Source organism: Antennarius striatus, chromosome 8, assembly GCF_040054535.1.
Source record: "Antennarius striatus isolate MH-2024 chromosome 8, ASM4005453v1, whole genome shotgun sequence".
In the NCBI taxonomy this organism is placed as follows: domain Eukaryota; kingdom Metazoa; phylum Chordata; class Actinopteri; order Lophiiformes; family Antennariidae; genus Antennarius; species Antennarius striatus.
This window is the reverse complement of record NC_090783.1, coordinates 19,953,579-19,977,406: the sequence shown is the minus strand read 5'-3', so window position 1 is coordinate 19,977,406 and position 23,828 is coordinate 19,953,579. Positions and strand designations below refer to the sequence as shown.

Genomic DNA, 23,828 nt, shown 5'->3' with positions numbered 1-23,828 from the left:
TTTTTTCTTGCAGTCTACCCTCTGTGTCTCTTCTAATCAGTCAAACACAACTCCGTAATGTAATTTCTTTGTCACAATTTCACAAACACACAGACGCTCAAGCACCCAATGGGCTGCAAAGTTGTTGCATCAAGTGTCACGTTCCTGTTATGTCATTAGGACTGACTCAGGCTCTCTGTGTCATTCCCTCTATGTTACTTATCTGTTTTTTGTGCACGCGCTTCTTTTTTAGCTGTACCTTTTGATTCTTGCTCTCTTTACTGTTTGACCTCTTTTCTCCCTGCTCTTTCTCCCTGGGGCCCTGGCAGATGTTATCTCAATGTTTTCCTCCAAGAGCCTCTGGAAGAGGGGGGGATGGGTTGAAAAAGAGGGAGAGAATAAAAAAAAAAGTGAGAGGAATTGATAAAATTACTTTAAGGTGACGGCACATGCTCCGACAGTTCCCAGGGAAGCCCCTCGGATGGGAGCTGACGTTACTGTGGGGCCGAAAAAAAATGAAAGAAATGGATAGCAACAAAGACATTTGATGGTTTTGTAGGTCAGCTGTCGACTCAGTGATGCAATTTCAGACTGGAGAGCTGAGTTTGCAGTTGACGCGCGTAAGTTGTTCAGAATCGCCTTACGATGGCATCATTTATGAACTGTTTTTATAATATGTGTGTGTGTATGCGAATATATCTGCGAGAAGTTTTTGCTCAAGAGGTGGATTGCATACAAAATACTGAAATAGTTTCTCAAGCCCCACCTAAGTGTGTGTGCCCTGAGGTGAGGGAGAGACGCCTACCTGCTTTAAACTAACACACACACACACACACACACACACACACACACACACACACACACACACACATACTCACTCAAAAACAAAGCCAAAGCTAGCACAAGCTGAAAAGTGGCCAAGAAGGTTCAACTCTTCCACCTCTTACCTTCTGCAGATCTTATTTATCCCCTGAAGTGTGAAAACAGTGAAGGTCGGTTAATGGTCCAAAATGAGCTGCGCGACTCATTCATTCCGTGTTTGTTAGATGTTTGGACGTGCAAGGAGGGTGTCTTTGGGAGAGCCATGTGAGGTAAATAGCTTCTGCATTGTTCTTCTTAATAAAATAGAAAGATGGTTTTGCTCAGACTTTGTCTTGGCATTGAAGCAACTATTTAAATTTCTAATTTTTCCAGAACACCCGACTGAGGCTTGTTTTTTTTTTTTTTTTTTTGACAGAAGAACCTGTCTTGGAAAATGGATTACGCTTAACCCTTATTGACTCTTTTAAAATCATAATACCTTCCTACGGGTGTCTTACTTATATTTAAGAGAAAACACTGGACAGCCAAATGAGTTTTGTGTAATTGTCTGAGCTCTGAACAAGACTAACTTGTTCCGTGGTCATATCTAATGTATTAGAAGAGGCGTGTAGATGTTGGGTAAATACATGTCTATCTGCAAGTTTGTGTGTTCACCTGCACATTTGTTTGACCAGGTTGGTGTGTGTGTGTGTGTGTGTTTGGAATATATGTGGACAAATAATGTCAATGTCTTTATATTTTGCATTGTTTACTTTTCATAAAATGCTGCAGTGGAGCTGAAAGGAGCATTGACACAGCTAGTGGGGAGATGACAGGGAAAGTCAGTGATCGTGCTTGTGTCCCTGCAGTCATGCATGTTGAAGGGGAAATGGCATTAAGGTAGGGAAATACTGCGAGGAGACCCTACTGGGAAGTAAATGGGGTGGGGTAATGGGAGGAATTTGTTTGACAAGCAGACACGTTACCCTATAAGGAGATGGGGGGGGGGGTTGCTGGCATTGCTGCTATCTTGTTGCTACGAAGCAAATAGGCTTGGTTGACATAGATGGGGGTGGGACGTATGCGAGGGTCCCGTCTGGATTTTGTGAAGCGTAAAGAAGCAAAGCACACAGCAGGGAGAGTGGGAGGAAAGGGAGAGTAGCAGTTAGAGGAGCAGAGATGAAGGGAAAGAGGGGGGAGGAGGAAGAGAAATGGAGGAAGAGGAGTTGACAAAAGGATGAAATAATTTAACAGGAGGTTCTCCTTACTTGTCCTCATGACGCACCACCCCAGTAAATGAAATTATTGAGCCAAAATGTGAGCTGCTAACGGGATGAATCATGTTCTCTATCATCAAGTTTGCTGAATTAGGCTAATGGCTAGAGGCTCGGGAAAGAAAGATACTGAAATGTCATTATTCATGTCAAATGACCCAGGGATGCCCTAGTTCTCTCCTCTCCTCTCTCCTCCTCTCTCCTCTCCTCTCCTCTCCTCTCCTCTCCTCTCCTCTCCTCTCCTCTCCTCTCTCTTCCTCTCTCCTACTTAAACTAGCAGACTGCTTCATTTTATAACATGCCTCCTCAGACACACTTGCTGCTGCTAACTGACCCGAAAGTAAGCCAGCGATAGCTACTGCTCTGAGTCACTGCCTTTGCCTGGCCAGTGCATACACTTACACAAACCATCAAGCTTAACACCTTAACACATACACAAATACGCACACATGAGATGAAGACAAACAAAAAGAACCAAACCCGGGTGCTTGCACAAATGTGCATCTTAGATTTACTCCACGGGGCAGTATTTCTCATCAGATTGACCAGGAGTGACCTACCTGCATTGTCTTAGCGTTCCCATTCATATTCTATTTGTGATTTTCAGTGGGTACTTTTCTCACGATGTGAAACACAAAAGCCACTTGCAGTGAACGAAATGCCCATAACTTGACAGTTTGAAAAAGAAATGGGGGGGGAAAGCAAGACGTAGGAACTTCCTATGTTGGAAGATGCCAGGATATCAGGTAGAGAGAAGGCTGTGAGATGTGGCCAAAACGGATCTCCCCTGAAAAGGCCAGTCTTTGAACACAAACACAAGGTTGGTTTTGGCTTGTACTCTCGCTTCTGTTTTGGTCTGGCAGAAGGAGCAGAAACAGTCAGGCTTGCTCATACTCCTGCCAGACTGTTTCTATGCATGACCAACAACAGATACGAGTGATAGAGAATTAGCCTCATCAGTAGTATGGACTGTGTAAGTATTATGGCTGCATGTCACTGCCAAAAAAATCAGAATCTCATCTCTTTAGAGTTAATGCAATCTTGCTTACACCACAATTCTGTTTTGCAGAATTTGAGTCTGAGACTGACTCATCTGTCATGACTCATCAGTTTTGGGACTAAGCTTTGAAATGCAGAGTAGGGGGAAGATTTCCTGACAAATTTGACTGAAGCTGATTTGTTCTTCCTTAGTTTTTGCCTGCTGGTCCAGTCATAGAATTATTGTTCCAAAGGAGACGGTTACTATTACAACAAGTGCCTCATATTAACACATTGGTTTCAGACTAAGGGCAGAAATTTGGTCTCCTCTAGGATGCAAATGCAAGTGGCAGTACTTGGCCCTGCTATACATCCACAGTGAACATAGAACCAGATCTAGTTTCTCTATTTCTACTGAATTTGTCTTCCAGGTTAGTTCCCTCCTTTTTGACCCAGAAAGATATGCTTCACCCAGCACCATTTTTTGCACACTAGCCATTTGTCAAGAGCGACTGATGCAAGTTGTAGTGTATCATTTAGTTTATTGCCTCCTACAGGCAAAAGTCTATTAAAAAGCTTTTGTCGATTAATTAGAGCACCGAGTTACTATTAGCAGAAAACACGTGAAAAACAAGGTTATTGAAACTTTATATACTTAAACTATTCTGACGGCTGCAGGACCAGAAAAAAATCAAATTTACTTTGATTTTGCATACCTCAATAGTTATGCATTTATGTATTATTATACTATGAAAATATGTCAGGCTATATGGTAATGAGTTTAACATAACATAATGAGCATTGAGCATTTTGATAAAACCAAGTTAAAGGACTAGTAAAGTGCTGCTGTATAATACAATTTAGAATCGTAATGCTGTGAGCGTTATCACTTTCCAAAAATCAAAATTTGACTATTGCCAGACAGAATTGGAAGATACAGCTGCTGTTTGAAAATGTTAATGAAGGTAAAGTTGGACTGCTCTGTAATCTGGCATCAGTTCTGAGTCCGAGGCACTAAAGATGGAGAGTGTTGTTCTTTTTCTGGCTGTGTGGAGTATCGTCATCTTGTGGGAAAGCAGCAGAGACAGATGAGGATTCTAGGAAAGTCTTCCATGTTGACTTTCTACTCTATCCTGAAATCAGATGTTGACTTCCTGTTGTAGTCATGATAAGCCAAAGCATTACTTCCTAAGGCTTATTAATTGCCTCATTACTTCATATGGTCAGCATTAAAGGTGGAAACAGGCATGGGATTTAATGGACAAAAAAAAATTGGACAATACAATAATAAGTGGTCTGGTGTAGTGTAACAACAATCCAAACAAGCTACAACAAATATATATGCGCAAAAGAAAGGTCAAAAAAAGTTTTCATGTCTCAAGTATGTAATTTCCTCACAGACTTCCATCAAGCAAGACATTATTTGAGCTGTGTATTTAGTTTGTGCATCATTATACCACCTAACATCATGTTGGTTGTTGTTTAAAAGGTTTGACTCTTCACTGCCCTCTTGTGGATGTATGGATGTCATGTAAATGTCACAAAACGTTTTCTCTGTCAGTCTTGAATTTGTCAGTCTATGCAGTTATTACATTTTTTAAGAGAAGCTGATGGTGTACTCCTTGAAGTTATAGATCAGATTGCCCCCCCTGCCCAGCCTCCTTTTGTCCCATCCTGTCCCTGCAGCCTCCTACCACCATCTATCTATTACCATTTAAGGTATCCATGCACCATGTGCAATAGCAAGGCATTTCTCTCTCCCTCTCTCTTCGTGTGTGTGTGTGTGTGTGTGTGTCTGTGTGTGTCTGTGTGTTTATGCGTGTCCGTTAGCACTTGTGTTGTTTGTTTTCAACATGTTGACTACTTGTATTGTCCCACACACTCTTATGTCAGGAACATCCCGTCATTTTCAAGACATACTAAATGTGCATAAATGCCTGGGCAGGCTTCCTTACTAACAGCTGATCCTTGTGTGAGCACTTAGGTGTGTGGGTGTTTGCATGTCAAAGGTGGTTCGTGAGCAGAGGCGTTTGTGAGTGTGTGTGCAGGCGTTAAGACACTCACCATTGTACAAGGCTCTGAGCATGGAGCCATCTGACCCTTAATAATAGATGTGGCTGCAGTGAATTTTTAATGGAGGGTTTAGGTGCATGCATGCATATGCACATGCAGAACTGGGAATATAATACCCGTATGTATGAGTGAAGGTCTGGAGGCAGTGGTCTGTGTGTGGTCAGGTGATGCTGTCCGTAAAAGATCCGGTGGACTTCTGCCAGTCGGTTTCTTTATCTTTCACTCTCTTCTCACAGCTTTGCCCTGTTTCTCCCAGCAGGGCTCTCAAGATGTTGTTGGCGGTCAGGAGGGACTCGTACCACCACCTTTCTCCACATTCCCTCCACCTCCACCACCGCCCCCCCAGAACGGCATGGCCCTGGATTACGCGGGCAGCCTGTATGCAGCGGGGGCTGTCCAGGGCCCCGTGGAAGCCGGCGGCGCAGCGAACAGCTCCACAAACGCTGCCAACAGCCTCGGTGCTCAAGTGAGTGCCAGTGTCTTCCTCTGTGTACGGCCCACATCAGGTCTTTGTCTTGAAAGGGCGCCAAGAGCAGCCGTGTGGAGGAATATGTGTTAGAGATAAAAAAAAATAATAATAATATGTCTCAGGATGCAGCAGCCTGCAGCTCTTTTCAAAAGGTGCACCCCAGAATGAGTCTGCAGATGCCAAATTCACATGATTATGTCCTTTTTTGCTTTTTCTTAGATCACCACAATTCCCAGATTACTGGGTGCAGCTGAATATAAGTCACACGAACATAATTTTAAGATTAAAAAACATAAGGTATATATATATATATATAGGCTGCACCTGTCTGGGAGCTGCACCTGTGCAGTTGTTGTAACATGAGAAATTTTGATTGAGTCAGTTCTTCATGCTGCCATCTCTAATGTCTCACCATCGATAAACTGATACCAAGCTTTCGTGCAGCAGCTCTGTTTCCTCCTTCGACAGTCAGATCGATTGCCTTTGACTTAAAAGCTGCATCATGTGGCTTTCTTCACGTATTTTCCATCATAATGGGTGTGCATGATTTGCAAAATGTCTGCTCAAACCACATTCAAACTACAGTAGTGTCTTCCTTGCTGCATCGTCTCTTCTCTCTGTCTTACTCTTCCTAGAGCGCCCCCTTGAGGCTGTTAGCCCTTAAAAGTCTATAAATTTGCTGCATTGTTGTTTAAACCAAAGGGTTCAAAGAAGGAAAGTGTGTGAAAAAAGTAGCGGATTATAGTCCGAAAATTACAGTAACTATCCAAAAACCTTCCTCCATGATAACAGGAAGCTGCAATGTCACATTTTAATGAGCGACTTGTTTGAATGCACCCGATTTAGCATGTCAAAACAGGTTTTTCAAATGCAGGGATACAGTTACCACATCGTCAACAATATAAAAAAATGCTTGGCATGTCATACTATAGAAAGCCTTTGGAGCTCAGTTTTTTCATTCTGCTAACCCCTTCCTTTCTGCCCAAGCAGTCAGATGGATCATCTCAGATTGACGTCCAGTCAGGGGTTGGCTCAGGGGGAGGAGGTGGGGGAGGGACTGCTGGGGTCGACTCAGAGGATAAGGGGACCCCTAAACGCCTCCACGTGTCCAACATCCCTTTCCGCTTCCGGGACCCTGATCTACGGCAGATGTTTGGGGTACGTAAAGTGTTCACTTTTTCCATTGTTCACAATCAAATACAATGAACACATGCAGTCAGTAACAGTCAGGATTAGTGTCAAAAATGTGATCATCAAGTGGGATTTTAAATGTTAAATTATCAACTGGATCTCCTACTAGTCCAGTGGACTTTATTGAACAGAGATCTACCATGATCTGTATGACTGAGAATGTAAATAACATTATTTTTTTTTACGCTGTTGGACTAAAAAATACCAAACTTACACTTATCGTGTTTAGCTTTAACTGGTAAGAATAAGTCAGGTGAAAACGATTAGGCCGTGTACTCCGATGGTTGTAATTCTACCGTATATAAAGCAGAGCAGAGAGCTGAGGAAGATACATTGGAAGGAAAATCTAACACACACAGTTCAGCACCAGATCATAACGGAAAAGTGTTGAAACCTTGTGCCATGATGCAGCACATAACTACAACCTCTACATGTTTCCTTTTTTCTCCCCTCAGCAATTCGGCAAAATCCTTGACGTGGAGATCATTTTCAATGAAAGGGGATCCAAGGTACGACGTTTGAAACAAACTTTAGACTCATGAGAAGAAAAAGTTCAGAAAACTGGGGGGGGTTTTTTGCAACCATCTCTCAATCTCTTTCCTTGCCCACCCCCATCACCACCCGACCCGACCCACCCCCTCCTCCGCTTGCAGGGCTTTGGTTTTGTTACATTTGAGTCAAGCGCAGATGCAGAGAGAGCCAGAGAGAAGCTTCATGGTACTCTGGTGGAAGGACGCAAAATTGAGGTAACTCACCCGCCTCCCCACCCCCCTTTTTTTTATTTATCTGTTGTTTTGGGGGGTTTTTAATTTAGCAACAGTGACCATTTTCTCCTACGTTTTCCCTCCATGTCCAGTTCTGAGAATGAGTTTGTTTCTGCCCCAGAGGTTCCCGGATGGCTGAATGTTCGACTCTAACCCTTCCGGCTTCACTCTCGTGTGGTGCAATGGCACCGCACACAGACATCTCTTTTGACAGCACACCCTGTCAGTGTTTATGCTGTCATTGCTGTACTTGTTGATGTTGTGGGCTGTCCAGTGCACCTTGATCTTAAAGGCTGTGTGGTTTGTAAAGCATGCTGGATGAAGTGGCTACACAACTGGCATGGCTGGAGAATCGTCACTCTGACACGGTTGCTGATGATACTGCTTCTGTCACAGCATGTAGGATTTGTTTCTTCTGTTTTCCTGCACCTTTTCCATCACAACCATTCTTTGTCTTCCATGATCATGATGAGTGGCCATTTTTTTAGTTTATGGTTGTGTTTATGAATGGAAGGGGAAGTTAATAGCCTCTCAGTTGTAAGTGCTTGCTGGTCTCTGCAAGAAGCTACTGTTTGTTGCATGGACGGGTCATGATTGGATTTCGTCTTGGGAGTTTGTTACGCTTTCCTTAATAATTTTTTGGGGTGCCTCTGGGTGGTTGTTTTTTGTGTTTGATGTGTGAAGCGACTGATGCATGATGGGGGGTATTTTCAGGGGGGGCAGTACTGAGAATGAGACTGCCATGCAGAGTGTACTGTCATTTCAAATGCTTCAAAAAAAATCATGCTTGTTTAATTTCAGGCGTGAAAAAAACTGTTGGTTGAATCCATGTTTTGTTTTCACACACATGAGCATCCACCACTTCTTTTAAAAAAAACCCAAAAAAAACACCTGATCTCTGGAAGTGCTCTTTGTTTTTTGTTTTTTTATTTATTTTTTTTATCTGTTTATTTCGATTTCTTGGTAAATTTGTCAGCATGAATCTGCGATTTCAGTTGCAAATGGCCTTGGAGATCAAATGCATCCTGCATTCGCCATTTGCTCTGGCTCTTGATTTTAAAATCATGCTTTTCTTTTTTAAAATGTTTTTACTGGTTGCTAAAGCTCCTCTGCATGGTATCAAATATCCTGCACTCTTCTGTCTCTGTGTGTGGGTGTACAAAATTAGAAATATGGAGGGCGGAGAGAGAACGAACATTTGAAGAGAATGGAATTATTAACTGTTCTCCCTCCTCTACATTTTTTTTTTTTACTGGTTTTCTTCCATCATTTCCCACTCTTTTTCACCAGGCCAGTCTGTCTGTCTGTCTGTGTCTGTCTGTCTGTCTCTCCCAGTTTGTGTGTCCCCATATACACCTGCATCTCTGCTCTCTTTCCCTCCCCCATATTTCTGTCTGTTTCCCTCTCCTCCTGTGATGAAGTCAGGCAGCATCGAACCAGATTAAGTTTGATTTTGAGGGACTATTTTTGTCAGATACTTGAATTACATCCTGGCAATAATGAAGCGTAGTCTAACTCCCAAATCAGATGCTACTTTCTGACATTTTCTATTTCCATTGACTTCTTTATCAGCTTTTATAATCTGTATTTGTTGTGGGTTTTAACAAGCAGAGGTTAGGTTGTTGTCTAATGGCTGATACTTGTAGGTGACTGTTGACATGTGACCTGTTACATCACTTCCTCTCTACCACAGGGTGGGGGTTGCTTTTCATTATTTTGTTTGTGTTTTGTTTTTGTTTTTTTTGTTTTTTTTTGGTTCATCATTTCTTTCTTACATATATTTTCTCTATTTCCCTGATGATTTTTGTATGTTGTTGTTGTTGTTGTTGTCAGTCTCCACGGTAACTGCTCGCGTGTCCTCACGCCGTTTCCCTGGCAACGGTAAGTTGTGTACACATGGCATCATCTTTTAATGACCCCTCCCCCCCCCCTCCACCTCATCTGTCAAAAGTTGAAATAAAATAGACCCAACTCTCAAATGAATGACTCCTTTAAGGAGGGAGCTTGATCGATTGACAGAACCCGATTGGCTAATCCTGTGATCGATTGGGGAGGTGGTGAATGAAAGGATTATGAGATTAGCCACTGACCGCATGGCATTTTAAAGGCCACTTATGTAAGTGAATGTACTGCATCTGTCTGGAAGTGCAACAACTATGACTACCACTTCTCATGCATTCATTCCAATCACCTCTCTAACTGCATTCAGCATTTATTTTCAGAGCCGTATCCTGCATGGTTTACTCTTTCTCATCATCCGTATGACATCATATAGCACTATGCCATCTCTATTTGTCATGTGTCAGCCGATAGCTGCACTTTTGCACCTTAGTGGGGCAGCATGCTGAAGCATGAGTGCTATGTTAGTGTACTGGAGGACAGGATAATAGTTTTCTGTGATGCAGGATAATTACATTCTGTACCACTTGGCATATGGCTATAAGTGAGAGATATCTGTATGTGGACGAATGGAGTGCACCCCCAAAGAGGATGCAAACATTTTCTACTTGAAAATAAATCTACTCTGTAATATTATACAATTTTAGAGTTTTGTCCTTTTTAGGAGCTAAAAGAGTCATGTTCTAAATTATAGATCCCGGCGAAGCTAATCAATAACCATAGTGCCAAGTAACGGCAGCTTTTCTTTTTCCTGGTTTCTGTAAAGATGTGTCTTTGATCAGTTTGGGTTTGGATGGCGTGTGTTGGTGATTGTGTGCTTTTGAGGTCTCTCTGGTGTGCGAAACTGATATAGAATGCACTGTTTCACAACTATGATTTATTTATTTATTCATTTATTTGTTTGTTTATATTTTCGAGGAATGAAATTTGCATCCCCCATCCTCTACCTGTGTATCGAGAGCTTTCTCTCTGTATTCATTCTTCATTCACCATTTCTCCATTGTTGCTCATGTACGGTCAGATACAATGTAGGCAAATGGTCAGATATATTTTGTATATGTGTGTCGCATCTTGTTGTTTCTTTTTGTACATTAGAGGAATTGCACATTTGGATGGATTGTTCACTCTCTCCACCTCTCTCTTCACGTCATGTACGTGTTTTTCTGTGTCTTTTCATGTGGACTGGCTCCTCTTCCTGCATCCCTCTGTATTTCTGCCATGTCTGTTCTGTCACCTTCCCGTCCTCCTTTCTCTGTATGCGTATTTTATAAAGAGGGCTGCCAGCCTTTTTTGATTGGTCTCTTGCGGCATCTGATGCTTGCTGATTGGCTAGTTTGGCTCACCTCTGGTGATGTGATGCGCTCTTGACTGGCTCTGTGTAATTTGTGTATGAAATCTTTCGAATGATGTTTTTTGCATTGTGTTCAACCGATGAATCTGCTGCTTAATTCACCTTTTTTTCCCTCCTTTTTTAAGGTTAATATCAATCAATATAATGGTCTTGGATTTCTTTTTGAATGCCTTTGTTCTGAAGTATTTTCTTGTTTTCTTTGTTCTGTGTGCCAATGGTTGCATTGTTTGTGTGCAAAACTGCCTGATTACTCACCAGGACCCTTGTTTTCATTGTATTTCTCTTTTTAAAAGAAGTGCATGCATCAAATACCATCGCTGTTCATCAACAGGATTAACCTCGGTCCTAAATTTAAAAAATAAAACTTTTTACTAGTGGAACCTCATGATTAATGCTTAATATGAAAATTATTTTATGTATGCAAGATCATCCTTCCTTCTTTGTCACAGAACACAATCAGTTTAAGATAATCTGAAACATCACTTTGATAATTCCTCACTACTTGTTAGCACGTTGAACTGTGTCAGCTGACCACTGTCTCCGGTGTCCAGGTCAATAACGCCACAGCCAGAGTAATGACGAACAAGAAGATGACTACTCCTTATGCTAACGGAGAGGCTCTCACAACTTTGCCATATGGTAATTTAATTTATGTCACTTGAGCTGGGAAACTGTTACTAAGATTATTAACACCAAATAGATGAATGTCTGTTTTCCCTTATTTAACAAAATTCTTTTGCAGAACTGTATCAGGAAAAAAAAATTGCCACATTCTTTAGTTACTGTTATAAATTATATTTTACAAAAGAAAAGCTAAAAAAAAAACTTTTCTTAAAATCATTACTTTTTGGCAGTAGATTTTTAATTTAACAACTAATTGTTTGTCGTGATCCTGTGATTCATCGTTTCTAAAGAATATTGAGTTGTGCTGTACTAGAAGTGTTCAATGTCCAGTTTAGAAACTATAAGAGCAGCATCGAATCACCGTGAAGAAACACTCAAATCTCCCTTCAAATTTAGCTTTAAATATTACTTGTTTTCTGTTGACAGCTGGATGGAAGTTGAGTCCTATGGTTGGGGCAATGTACAGTCCTGAACTCTACACAGGTATGACAACAAGGATGCCTTACAGGCCTCTGAGGACATAAAGCACAATTACTTTTTTTATTTTAATGGTACTAAAGAATCTTTTCCTTCTGTCTTTGCTCTCTCAGTACCAGGGTTTCCGTACCCAGCAGCAGCTGCCGCCGCCGCCGCCTCCACTGCTGCCACCTTTCGAGGTGCTCACCTCAGAGGTCGTGCCCGGCCCGTGTACAGTGCAGTCCGGGCAGCTGTGCCGCAGCCCGCCATCCCAACTTACCCCGGGTAAACACACACTCATAAATAACAATTACAGATAAGCAGTAATCTGCTACTGATGATAAAAGCAGTTACGCGTATTACTCTTCTTAAATCTTCATCTTCACTTAGTGGGAAAAAAAAATACTATATAATTGTGCATGCTGTATGTTTGAATTTACTTTGATTTAGATATTGACATTGATAGTTTGCATAACTGAAATACCATTTCCTTGTACATCAAAATGAGATTGATATTATACTGCAGTGCATTTAAGATCAAATTGAGCAGTTTCTCATTTTCACAGTTTGTTTCAGTGGTTGAGGTAACATTACTATCACACTGAAATGAATGCATTTTTATACAAAGAGGTGGTATTTTGCTTGCATGTTGCACGGTGTGTAATAATTTCACCCTCTTTTCTCTTCTCCCTTTCACAATCTGTTTTGGCACCATTTTCTTGCCTCTATCTTCCTTAATTGTCACTCTTGTTATTTTCTGCAATGCCCACATGGTGGCGCATCACTCCATTTTTATTTTTTTTTGTTGGTTTTGGCTTTCCACCGCGGCTGTCCTGCACTCTCCCCCCCCCCTCTCTCGCTCTCTCTCTCTTCCCCCTCCCTCAGTGTGATGGCCTATCAGGATGGCTTTTACGGTGCTGCGGATCTCTATGTGAGTATAGCCGTCTCTCCTCTGCCGTCTCAGTTCTCACCTATTTTTCTCCCTCTTGCCTGTTGGTTTTCAAGTGTGAAATGGCAAAGACCAAACCCATAGGGAGGTGTACTCTTGGGTGCGTCGAGTACAGTACATCTGTACTGTATTATCTGTACTGTACATCTGTATATTTTTATCCACATTTATCTTAAATGATTTTTATTTTCTTTTTAAAATACAAATAAAGGAAACTCATCATAATATCTTAATTCACACAAGGTACAATCATGCCTAACAAGTGCCTTTAGTAAGAAATGCAATCCCAATGATAACGCTCAGCAGCCCAATGCGTACACTTTCATCACAGTGTTCATTCATGGGTAGACTCCTCTAGGGTTTGTCTCTGTTCATTGGTGAGGTAGTTTTTACTGATGTGATAATGAGTGTCTGCGTGTATATGTGTGTGTTTGTATGTGTGTGTGTGTGTGTGTGTGTGTGTGTGTGACCAGGTTGACAATAGCTGTTTCTGTTCTCTCTGTAGACTAGTGTTTCAGGACATTAGTGGCAGATTGCCCCAGGTAGGGTTTACACATTCTGTGTGAGAGCCAGTGTGCATCCTCCTCGTCTCCAATGACTGCGTGCTGCTAGACATTATTGACCATCTGAGATTGAAATGCCTCCTCTGTCTTCTTCTACTAACTCACTGGATTCTGACATGGGTGGAGTTGCGGAAGGGGTAGAATAGCATGAAGATGAAATTTGAATTAACGAAGAAATCTTTCATTCACGAAGTACCTACAGGAGAGATGGATGTCCATTATAGGCTAGATAAAGTGATGGTCAGTATCCTAGCACTTGTGTTTAATCTAAACTTTTTACGTCTTTCACTTCTGTTCCACGATTATGGGTCTAGCTAACTTTCCATATATTGTAAACCAGCTTATTTTTCTCCTCTTTAAAAACACGTGCAGTCATTTGAACTATTCCTGTCCCAATAAGAAACTAACGATTCACCACAAAATCTGCAATAAATTTCGGTTTTGTTTTCTGTTCTGAAATTTTCATCACACACTTTTTAAATATCCAAAATTATTTACAGGTGAACGAAATTAGAAATCAGATAATTGGTGCGAAAATGCATTTTCATACCTAGATCTTTCCCCATATTGTCTTTATCGGACATGAACTTCTATCGTACACATAATGTGTCAGCACGCGGCAAATCTACAAGCCAAACATGATGGAGACTTTCGTAACATGAGACTCATCTGTAATCTGAGGAATGTAGGACAGTTTCTGTCAGCAGTTAATTCCGACCCCTTCCAGGAATCTCCTATCTGTTTCACCTGTGGCATGCTAACTGAATCAGTGTCAGCATGCAGACGTACTTACAGAGGCTGGCTCCCTCCCCTCTCCCCCTGTGTTTCTTCCCCTCCTTGTCTTCGCCTGTAAACACCATTTTTTTCTGTTCTTGCATTATCTTATACTATCTTTTTATCATGTAAAGTTTCTGAACATAAGTTAATGAATTGTTTTTGGGGAGGTCGCGTATGGTCAAAGGATCAATCCATTACATCTGGATCATTGAATTGTTTTAAAGTGTTTTCATTTCCTTTGTGGGACTTGAACAATTACAAGATTTTTGCTTCTAAATTCATGAGTAATCTCTTTGATGCACAATGACATCACCACAAAGTTAACCACCCATTAAATCAAATACCTCAACCCCAGTGATCTTTTGCATGTAGTGATCCACAACGTTTAAATCTAATTAATCACTTTAATGTAACTAATAACAATGAAGCTGTTCTTATTTGATCTATGATCAAATTACAGTTGAAATTCTGCTTATTTAATGTGTCATATTTCAAAAGCTACTGAAATTTCCAGTATGTTTTCTTAGTCTAGGAGTCACATTATTAGGGTCCAAGTATTAAAAGACTGTTGCAGTGCTCTAATGTAGAAAGTAAGTTGCCATGAATGGAGCCTGATGCTGTTATTCTATTATTATTACTTTATTTTCATTCCCAAGAATTCTTCCACTTAATTTCCTATGTTACTTCCTTTTCCTCTTCATCCCGTCACCCCTCCTTGCCCTCCTCCCTTTTTTCCCCACCTCCCACCCAGTCCAGCCTTCTTATCATAGCAGCAACTGTGTGGTCCTGAATGCAGGGACTTGGTTGTGACTGATCCTATAGGGTAGAATGCAATGGTGTGCGTTAATATATACAGGGATGTTTGGTCTATTAATCTGTACGCTATGAATTTGGGAAAAGCATGCTCTCTCGTAGCGATTGGTCGCCGTGTGAACCTAGTGATTGTGAGTGTGAGCCCTTCTTTAATCCAACTGGCTGACTGTCTTCTTACATGTGTAGTTTTTTTTTTTTTTATGTTCATCAGCTGTTCATCTAAACAAATAATGACACAATCATCTTGCCACCCACCCCTTCTCTTTTCTTTTACTGTGTGTTTTTGATAGGGGAACCCGGGGTAAGGCACATTAATGGATATGAACTCTCTCTGCCTCCATGTCCAGTGGGAAAGATAACACATTTAAATGTTGAGATCCACAAACACTAAAAGAAGATGACTAGAAAACTAAAAAAGATTTATTTTTTTTCTTCACATTAGTCATGGAGGGAGAGACGCACATAGAGCCTGAGCTACTGTACATCCTTGTGAATGCTGTACTGCACCACGTTAGCCAGTTTTGCTGACTGTCTGCTTGTTAATCTTTCACTCTCTTCTCAGCAGTTTCTCTCACAATGTAACCCTTTAGAGTCACTGGTAGTCCGTTATTGTGGAGATGAAATACAACCAACAATTTATTCCTATTTGTTTTACCCCCCCCTCCCCCTCACATCCGTCGTATCTTTCTCCTCCATCTTTTGTCTTGTATTCTTGCTGTCCCCCATCTTTCCTCTCCTTTTCATCGCCACATCACAGGGTGGCTATGCAGCGTATCGTTACGCCCAGCCAACTGCGGTAGCGACACCCGCCGCAGCAGCGGCTGCAGCGGCGGCTTACAGTGACAGGTGAGCTCGCAGCTTAACACTTCTTTAAACCTCCTCTGATGTGTCTTGAAATGACTGTTGTGATGTCATAGCAGGTTTAACTCATTGGCTGCCAGCCTTTTTGTAGCAATTGATCTCCTTTGACAGACACGCTCCGGAAATTCATCGGAGTTTTCTTTTTTGTTCATGACCGATCACAAGTTGCTTCCTTCAGAGGAACTCTGTGTTCGCTAGCGGGTGCTCTCAAACATACGCAAATTTAGTGGCATTGTAAGCTGCCAAAACTTCCCCGTCTTCCTCTGATTCGCCATCCTCTGTTCTGTAACTGGATCAGTCGTCATGAAGCTAAATTATATCAATGAAAGTCTGATTTCACTGAAAGCCTCCATCAGACTGTCCCCGGTTGAAAATCATAATTTACATGTATACATGACCTTGGCAGCCAGTGAATTAATACCAAAAAATGTTTTTTGCACACGTTAAGGCAAGATTACAAACCAGCTGTGAGTGTCCTTTTGTCTTTAGCATGGTATGTGATAGTTAAAAGATTTTTTTTTTCCACCTGATAGCTATGGACGAGTTTACACTGCAGATCCCTACCATGCTGCTCTCGCTCCAGCTGCATACGGCGTTGGAGCCATGGTAAGCCTCTAAATGTCGTATATTGTCAAGCATTCAAAGGTTAACCCACAGGATGGGTCTGTATTTTTCTGTTACTGTTATCAATATCCAACTGCACCAAGTTTGTTGTTCTCAGTTCCAGGTTCACTAAATAAATGTATAATTTTTTATTTTTTTTTAAAGGCACAGAAACGGGTTGGGTTGGGGTTGGCTTTTAGCCAATCATAAATTTGTTGTAAATTCATTGTATATTTGTTTATTTTTATGACATTATGTATATTTATTGTAATACTCTAATTGGGTCCATATACAACTAAATTAATGTGCTTTGATTAAATTGGTACTGTGTGGGGTCATTTGGAAGTCTTGGTTTTACACATATTGTGGGAAAAACTGGTGGTTGGATTTTTTTACCAGGGTCCTAGCAGGTTAATTTGGCTTCTTTATGTCAGATTGGCTCAAAAACCTACTTAACTTATTGATGCATTTGTTTTTTTGTTTGTTGTTGTTGTTGTTTTTTTTGGGGGGGGGTTATTGACAATAAGGAAAGTATAGTTTATATGTATCATGTGTGTGGTTGTCCAGCCTGCTCAGTTAAAATAAACTCATTTAGAATTCCTTTAATTCATTAAATGTTTCTGTTTTGTTGTTCCACAGGCCACACTGTACAGGGGAGGCTACAGTAGATTTGCCCCATACTAAGAACACTACATTTCCCAGGAGCTCCTCTCTTCCATTGAATTTCTCCAAATGAGCTCCCTCTATTGTTGTGGAGATGGACTGCACCCAGTTTTAATGTGTGGAGTAGACCACACCCAAGATATTTCAGATCACACACCCAAGCAGTCCCACATTTTCCTATATACACTACTACAGAAATAGAGGAATGCTGTATTAAAGACAGATGGATGGCCTTGACAAAAAAGAAGAAGAAAAAAATAGACTTAACGGCCTCCTTCCTTGTTGCACAACTGTAACAAGCCCACCCCACCCCCATCTTATTCCCTCGGTACTCAGCAGCACAAGACTTGGGATGGATGTTCTTGATGTTCTTCCAAAGGCTGTATGATGATCACTGATGTTTAAAAAGCCTTCAACTGTGTATGAGAAAGAGTCGAGTGCCGGGAGACCCGCACACACCCGTTGTTTAAGGAAGAAGCGAGGGAATCGACCAGAAGTTTCCAAAACAACATTGAATGTTAGGAAGCTGGAACGTACCTCAAAAGGGCACCTAAAAACAGTTTGAAACAGAATGATGAGTAAATAAAATAATAATTACAACAAAAAAAAAAACACCCACTGATGGTTTTTTTGAAATTCCTCCATTATGTGGACAGATATTAAGGAGGGAGCATTTGTTCTGATACAAGGAACATGATGGCTTGAAGAGACGATGTGATAATGCTACAGAAATGTTGTCTGAAAGCCGAGGGAAGGAAGGTTGTTAGAGCCGTTCCTTACCTCAAGTTTTCTTAGTGTGTGGAAATGGTGAACCTTTAAAACTTAAAATTATAATATGCAAAGAAATTACCTGTAGTTTAGAGAAAAATTACCAAATTATTATTATTATTATTATTATTGTAAGTAGTTTCATTATTATTCTAATTAAATAATTTTCTGTTTACCTCAACAGCCCCTGTTGTCATGAGACAGAACCTTAGGGTCACCAATATTATCTATATTGAGAATATTCCATCATTTGATTTGTAACACATCTTCCTTCACACTCACAGGACTCACCACCACTAAACACTACATTAGTTCAACACTACACTTACTGTTAGCCTCTTGAAATTGTTTTAGCTCAACTCTGGGGTTCAAGTATTTGTTAATCTTCTAATGTAGAGAATTATTATTTGGATTTTCCCCTCATGCTTCGTCTTTTTATAGAGCAAAGTCCAACATTGAATTGAGTCTTCCTGAAACAAACTTGGTAATTGTGTTCAAGATGCTGCCATCAGCAACGACTGAACACGAGAGAGATTCTGTCATTGTGTTAATAAGAAAATATTTAAATGCAAAACACCTTACTATTGTGCATATTTCTATACTGCTGTATTCTATATTTACAAAATGTGGCTTTTTTGACTTTTGTTTTTGTTCCAAAGATTTGTAGAAAGCACATTTTCTGCCGTATGTGGAAATATATCTTTGTTAGCCTGTTGTTGTCATCATAATCCTATTTCTTATTTTCTTTTAATCTTCCACTTGTCCTTTTGGCATATCCTTCATTATTGCTCCCTCATCATTGAAGTGCAAGTTAATTGATTTTTTTTATTTTATTTTTTTTACTTTAAAGATTGCAAGAGCTGAGAGCACAGCTGAGAGCACACCTACTTAGTGACATAATAAAAGTATGCATATGACATTTTAAAAAAATATTTTCTTTAGTTTTTTCTTTTCATATTATTGTTCATTGTTTTCATCATAGGATCCGTTAACGAGACATTTGAGAATATTTTGAAGTATACAGGAACAGCATTTTTTTGTCCAAATATTGCAGGTTAATAAGGTATTCTGGAATGAATGAACTTAGGTCTGTAGCACTTTGGTTAAAACCAACTGTTTTCCTTCTTTTTTGAGTTCATTGGAACATATATATGTATATTTTCAAAGCATAATCATTGCATTTCAGTGGCTAAATCACAAATCAGTCAGGCTGTAAGTGTCACTCCAGCTTTGTTTGATGAAATCCAGAAAAAAAAAATTCTGAAAGCTCATGTACACAAGCAGGTAAATATTTCAAAATTGTGAAAAATAAAACGTCATTGTGGGATATGATAAAAGTTCTGTGTCAAATGGGACAATTATATATTTTTTATATTGGTTGTCTACTTTCAAACAGTTTTATTCAATTTTCACACATTCTTATTTAATGTACTGTTGTTGGCATTTAACATTTCCTTTTTAAATATCTCCATGATAGCTTACTGTAGAATGTTCTCTGGACAAAATGGGTCATAACAAACCCGAGCCAAAGCCGCTAACGAAGAGTCCCAGCATGTTCTGGCTCCCGATTTCAGAAGTGCTACATATATAGGCACAAGAATGGACTTAACAGAGCTACTGAAGATATGATTAAAAACCAGCATGAGTGATACTTGTGAAATTTAAAAAAAAAGAAAAAAAAAAGTTTTGCATGAATCTTATCTTAAATATGTGACCCACGAGCAGCCGAGCCCAGTTGCTTTTTTTTTTTTTTTTTGTTGCCACTAAATTATGTGTAATATCAAGCAGTTTTCAGTGAGAAACTGGTGAACACACCAAGAGCACAGTGCTGTTTGGTTAAGAGGCCTGCTGGCAAACAAAAAAGGCTGTTGCACAAAACAACGTGTGGCAGCTTCGTTCGTCTGTCACGGTTTTCTTTCCACTGTATTATATTTAACTCTCGCCGTTCTCCATAGTTGCTATGGTTTCTCAATGACCAGTGCTTTTCCCTCCATCATGTCTATGTTCCTCTTGACTGCCATGATGTTTGTTTGTTTGTTTGTTTTTTGTTATTGAATGTCCATATAAATTGTTTTATATAAAATTGTTTTGTTGTGATTAAGCTTTCATGTTGTTTTCTTATAGTATTCTATTTAAATAGTAAAATGAATGGATGTTATTTTGTAGTTTCTCATCATTTTTCCATGAATTTTTAATTCTTTCACAAATTAGCTTCAACTAGATATATTTGCTTTAACGTCTAAGCGCCCTTTATTCACTCTATTCGCTGGTAGTTACTAATGTTAACAGCTGCTGTGGTTAAAAACCACACTTTAAAACCTTTATCGAACACTTCCGTCATGCTGGCAGCCAAATTTGGTACACTTGGATAATTTAAGAATTTCATGTTAATTTTAGCTCGCTAAAATAAAAATTATCCCAATGTTTAGTAACCGTGATGGTCACTTTCTATAGTGTGATCAAATGCAAAAAAATTCTAACAAGGTTATGGTGCTCCCTTTTTATTTATGCAGATGTGGCCTACTGGTATTAGTTAATAGAGTTAATCTTCATCGTGAACCTGCCGTGAGGAAAAAGGAGATGACATTTCTTTGGGGAAAATATTTATTCAACACTAATCATTTGGCTACCGTGCACAAATTTACATATATATTGTTCATAAAAATAAAAATATCTCAAAGAGCTGTGCAATAATAAGGAAAAAGAGGTGGTCACGGAACAGGAAAAGTCAGGAGAGAGGATTGGAGGATTAGTGGTTGGAAGCCAACTGTAAAAAGAGCAGCAGAAGCTGCTTAGAAAAGGATTTAATCCAGATTTTGTTTCATAGAAATACAGAAGCAACGTGCAAAAGATCAGGTTACTACTGAAAGCAGGGACACCTCAGCAAAGCATGCTTTATATAAATATATAATTCCAGTTGTAAAATTAAATTTACATTTGCCATTTTCCCATTACTAGGATTAGTTTGGGGTATCATTTCTTGTGCACTGTGCCTTTCCCAAGACCCATATTGGCCTAACGACAGCAGACATCATGTCAGGTATTTGGTTGGTGGTGTGGTGGGTGCAGGAGAACAGGCAGAGGGAAGAGGACTGGGCACTGGACAATCCACGCAGGGAGGTATATTAGTTGTACAGAAGACACAGCAGGGCTTTTAGACAATTCCGTATTTTGCCAGGTCACTGAGTTCCATGTCACCAAAGGCTTCCCATGGGCAAACCACTGTGATGTCAGTGCCAAGACCCTCCATGCCGGGGATGTCGTCTCCGAATCTGAAAAGAAATCACAATAAGTCTTAATTTTCAGGGAATGGTTGTTTCGTTTCATGTGTCTTCTTATGTCTTATTTCAATAAAAACCATAAAAACTGACCATAATATCAAAATAATGTTAAAAGATTATGAAATGTCCTTTAATGTTGAGTGAAAATCAAATTATTATTTGAAACTAGCACAAAATGAAAAAACAAACAAACTCCAACATAGAGTATTAATGTGTGTAACTTGTGTGGAGCTCTTTTCTACCATCTTACCCCTTCTGGCCTGGTTTGGGGGCCTTGCTCTTGAAGGTACGAGCAGTCCTCTGCTTGAATTTAGGGGGTGCCTTCTTGTCGGCGGGAACTGCAACAGCTGCGTCTGCCATTTTTTATTTTCTGAAAGAGAAAATAAAACTCAGTGAATCTTCATAGTTGAGACCCTTCCTCCTCCTCCTCCTCCTTGCTGTTAAGTCAACTCATCTTAAGGAGCTCTATAGCTCCTTATGTCACAGCTACACAAACAGCTTTACCTATTTTTACACCATGGCTTTAAAGATTACTCTTGACCAAGTTACAGAATGTGCACAGTGAGACCAGAATATCATTAAGTCACCTAATTCTGGAGTTGGTTTAACACCTGCACTGCATTTAGTGATTAAGGAGATTTTGCCCCGAATTACTAATTTGCAATCCGCTTTAATCAATCTTTCAGCTGACCTTTGTTGAAGGTCTTATTTACTGGAAAGCCCAGTAGAACTCTGGATTTTACCAAAAATATTCTTGGACCTCACTAATGACATTTTAAAAAGTGCACATCAACGATGGGATTTTATGTATTGTATGATAAAGTCTATTGTCTAAGTAATTATTACCTCTTTTTTTTTTTTCTGGAGTTCGGGTTTTTGTTTGTTACCCATAACATTAGGAGGTGATTATAGGTTTTAAGGAGACGGAGGTTACAAAGCAAAGAATAAGCCATTAGATTTTGGTGATTATCTAGAACTACATCTTTAAAAGGTTTTGTGTGGGAGCATTTACTAGCAGAAAATAAAGCAACAAACTTGCAGAATTAAATTGAGTTAAATCCACAAAGAAAATAAGGAAAATAAATTTATTCTACAAATGGCACCTAGGTGATTCTAATTTACAAGGTTTACATGGTCAGTGAGTTTTATTATTAACAAAACTATAAATGGACTGTCAAAATAAGGTGCAGTAATATAAACCTGGACTCCTTTTTCCTTTTTTAGTTGCGTTGTTTGTTTGTTTTTTAAATTAATATTTAATTTACTTAATTGCAGTCACTTAGGCCATAATTACTACTGCAATTTGCTCACATCTAGAAAATATGATTTAAAAAAAAAAAACCTGAGGAAAACTAAAGAAAAACTATAATGTCAGCAAAATATCATGAAGAAAAGCAGTCTCCTTAAAAAAACATGTTAAAATACGTTGTAGACATTTTGAAAGTACATACATCCACTTCAAACTTCATCAATGATTTTATCTCCTGTTGTCTTCATAAGGTAAAAATACAGAAAATAAAATGACTAAATGTCACTTGTAAGAACTGAAAACAGTCTCATTAAGTATTTTGCTGATTGGGGGAAAATATAAAAATGAATAAAATTCAAGTAAACAAATCAGATTTAGAATTTGAAAGGAAAGTCAAAGTTACTAAAATATGCATGTAATTGATTTTCGAGAGAACTCTGACATTGGTATAAAAATGTTATAAACAAAAGTGTATTTTCTGTTAAAATATTTTAGGCTTTCTATGATGCGCTGGCAATGTGTCCGGATCATCTCACCACCTAATGCCCTAAAGTCCGCTGGGATAGACTCCAGCAACCCCCGTGACCCACGTAAGGAGACAAGCAGTACGGAAAATGGATGAATGGACAGATATTTTATGATTCTAAAATTTAAACATTATGTCCAAACTCACCTCACCTCACATCATCTCTCTGAAGTCATGTTCTATCATCTCATTTCTACTCTACAAACACTCTAACCTGGACTCTTTCAACACATCTCAAGGTGAAGAGATAGATCTTACCTGGTTTTTGCAGTCAGATGCTTCTTCAGTCAGATATTTCTCTGGTCAGTTTGTGTCTTTCTTGTCATGGTCCTGCTTCCTTCTTATATAGTCCCCTCACTAATCCCTTGACATGCTCATCCATAATTTTCAGTCCTGTATTTTTACACCCCTGCCTCCAATTGGCTAGCTAGACCTATTAGATTAAGTAGGGGTCTCAAAAGTCACCAGTAATGTGTCATGCCATGTGAAGGTGTTTACCGCCTTACGTAACAACTTATCTGTGTGAAAGAAACAATTAGAATGTCCTAAAATGCATTTATTGGTTTTAAACCTTTTTAAAATAGTATTTGAATTTTTAATATAGTATTATTGTCTTGATTGTTTAACATTAAATATAATCGTAAAATATTATATTATGATTTTAACAATAATCATGATATTAACAATAATATCAGGTCACAATTGTGCTTTATCAAAAAAAAAACCTCACATACTCTGGCATTTGACATGAAGAATTTGAGTTAAGTTTTTTAACAATGGTTTTACTTTTTGTATCTGTGGGTTACAAATCCATATTTTTATCGAAGAGGATTAAAAGAATTTTTAAGATAGATGTGTAAGATTCTTTAAATGTTAGACCATTGAAATTTGTAATCCGGCATGCTTTTTCCTTGCA

The 23,828-nt window shown here is 39.4% G+C and overlaps 2 protein-coding genes across 8 annotated transcripts in view; one reads left to right on the top strand and one right to left on the bottom strand.

The window, feature by feature from the left end:
• LOC137599752 (RNA binding protein fox-1 homolog 2-like) overlaps nt 1-19,958 on the top strand; it is a 33,735-nt gene extending 13,777 nt beyond the window's left edge. For 2 of the 7 annotated variants that reach the window (XM_068320849.1, XM_068320852.1), the window contains 11 exons: nt 5,362-5,571; nt 6,565-6,732; nt 7,221-7,274; nt 7,419-7,511; nt 11,331-11,418; nt 11,830-11,886; nt 11,994-12,144; nt 12,745-12,790; nt 15,719-15,807; nt 16,356-16,428; nt 17,065-19,958. In XM_068320849.1, the coding sequence (XP_068176950.1) occupies nt 5,362-5,571; nt 6,565-6,732; nt 7,221-7,274; nt 7,419-7,511; nt 11,331-11,418; nt 11,830-11,886; nt 11,994-12,144; nt 12,745-12,790; nt 15,719-15,807; nt 16,356-16,428; nt 17,065-17,109 (1,074 nt within the window). In that variant the 3' untranslated portion in view covers nt 17,110-19,958. Of the gene's footprint in view, nt 1-5,361; nt 5,572-6,564; nt 6,733-7,220; nt 7,275-7,418; nt 7,512-11,330; nt 11,419-11,829; nt 11,887-11,993; nt 12,145-12,744; nt 12,791-13,313; nt 13,351-15,718; nt 15,808-16,355; nt 16,429-17,064 lie in introns of those variants that run through there. The other 5 variants (XM_068320850.1, XM_068320853.1, XR_011036862.1 and 2 more) reach the window with 4 other exon arrangements.
• A 277-nt stretch (nt 19,959-20,235) lies between these two features.
• Nucleotides 20,236-23,342, bottom strand: LOC137600547 (retinal cone rhodopsin-sensitive cGMP 3',5'-cyclic phosphodiesterase subunit gamma-like). The gene is made up of 3 exons (XM_068322240.1): nt 23,171-23,342; nt 21,388-21,507; nt 20,236-21,128 (listed from the first exon to the last, which is right to left on the bottom strand). The coding sequence occupies exons 2-3, from the start codon at nt 21,495-21,497 to the stop codon at nt 21,011-21,013; spliced, it is 228 nt and encodes a 75-aa protein (XP_068178341.1). The 5' UTR covers nt 21,498-21,507; nt 23,171-23,342; the 3' UTR covers nt 20,236-21,010.
• Nucleotides 23,343-23,828: the final 486 nt, after the last annotated feature.

Coding starts and splice junctions, on each gene's coding strand:
- LOC137600547 (XM_068322240.1), bottom strand. CDS start 21,497: ATGGCAGACGCAGCTGTTGCAGTTCCCGCCGACAAGAAGGCACCCCCT. Junction 21,129..21,387: donor CCCAAACCAGGCCAGAAGGG/GTAAGATGGTAG, acceptor ATTTCTTTTCAG/ATTCGGAGACGACATCCCCG.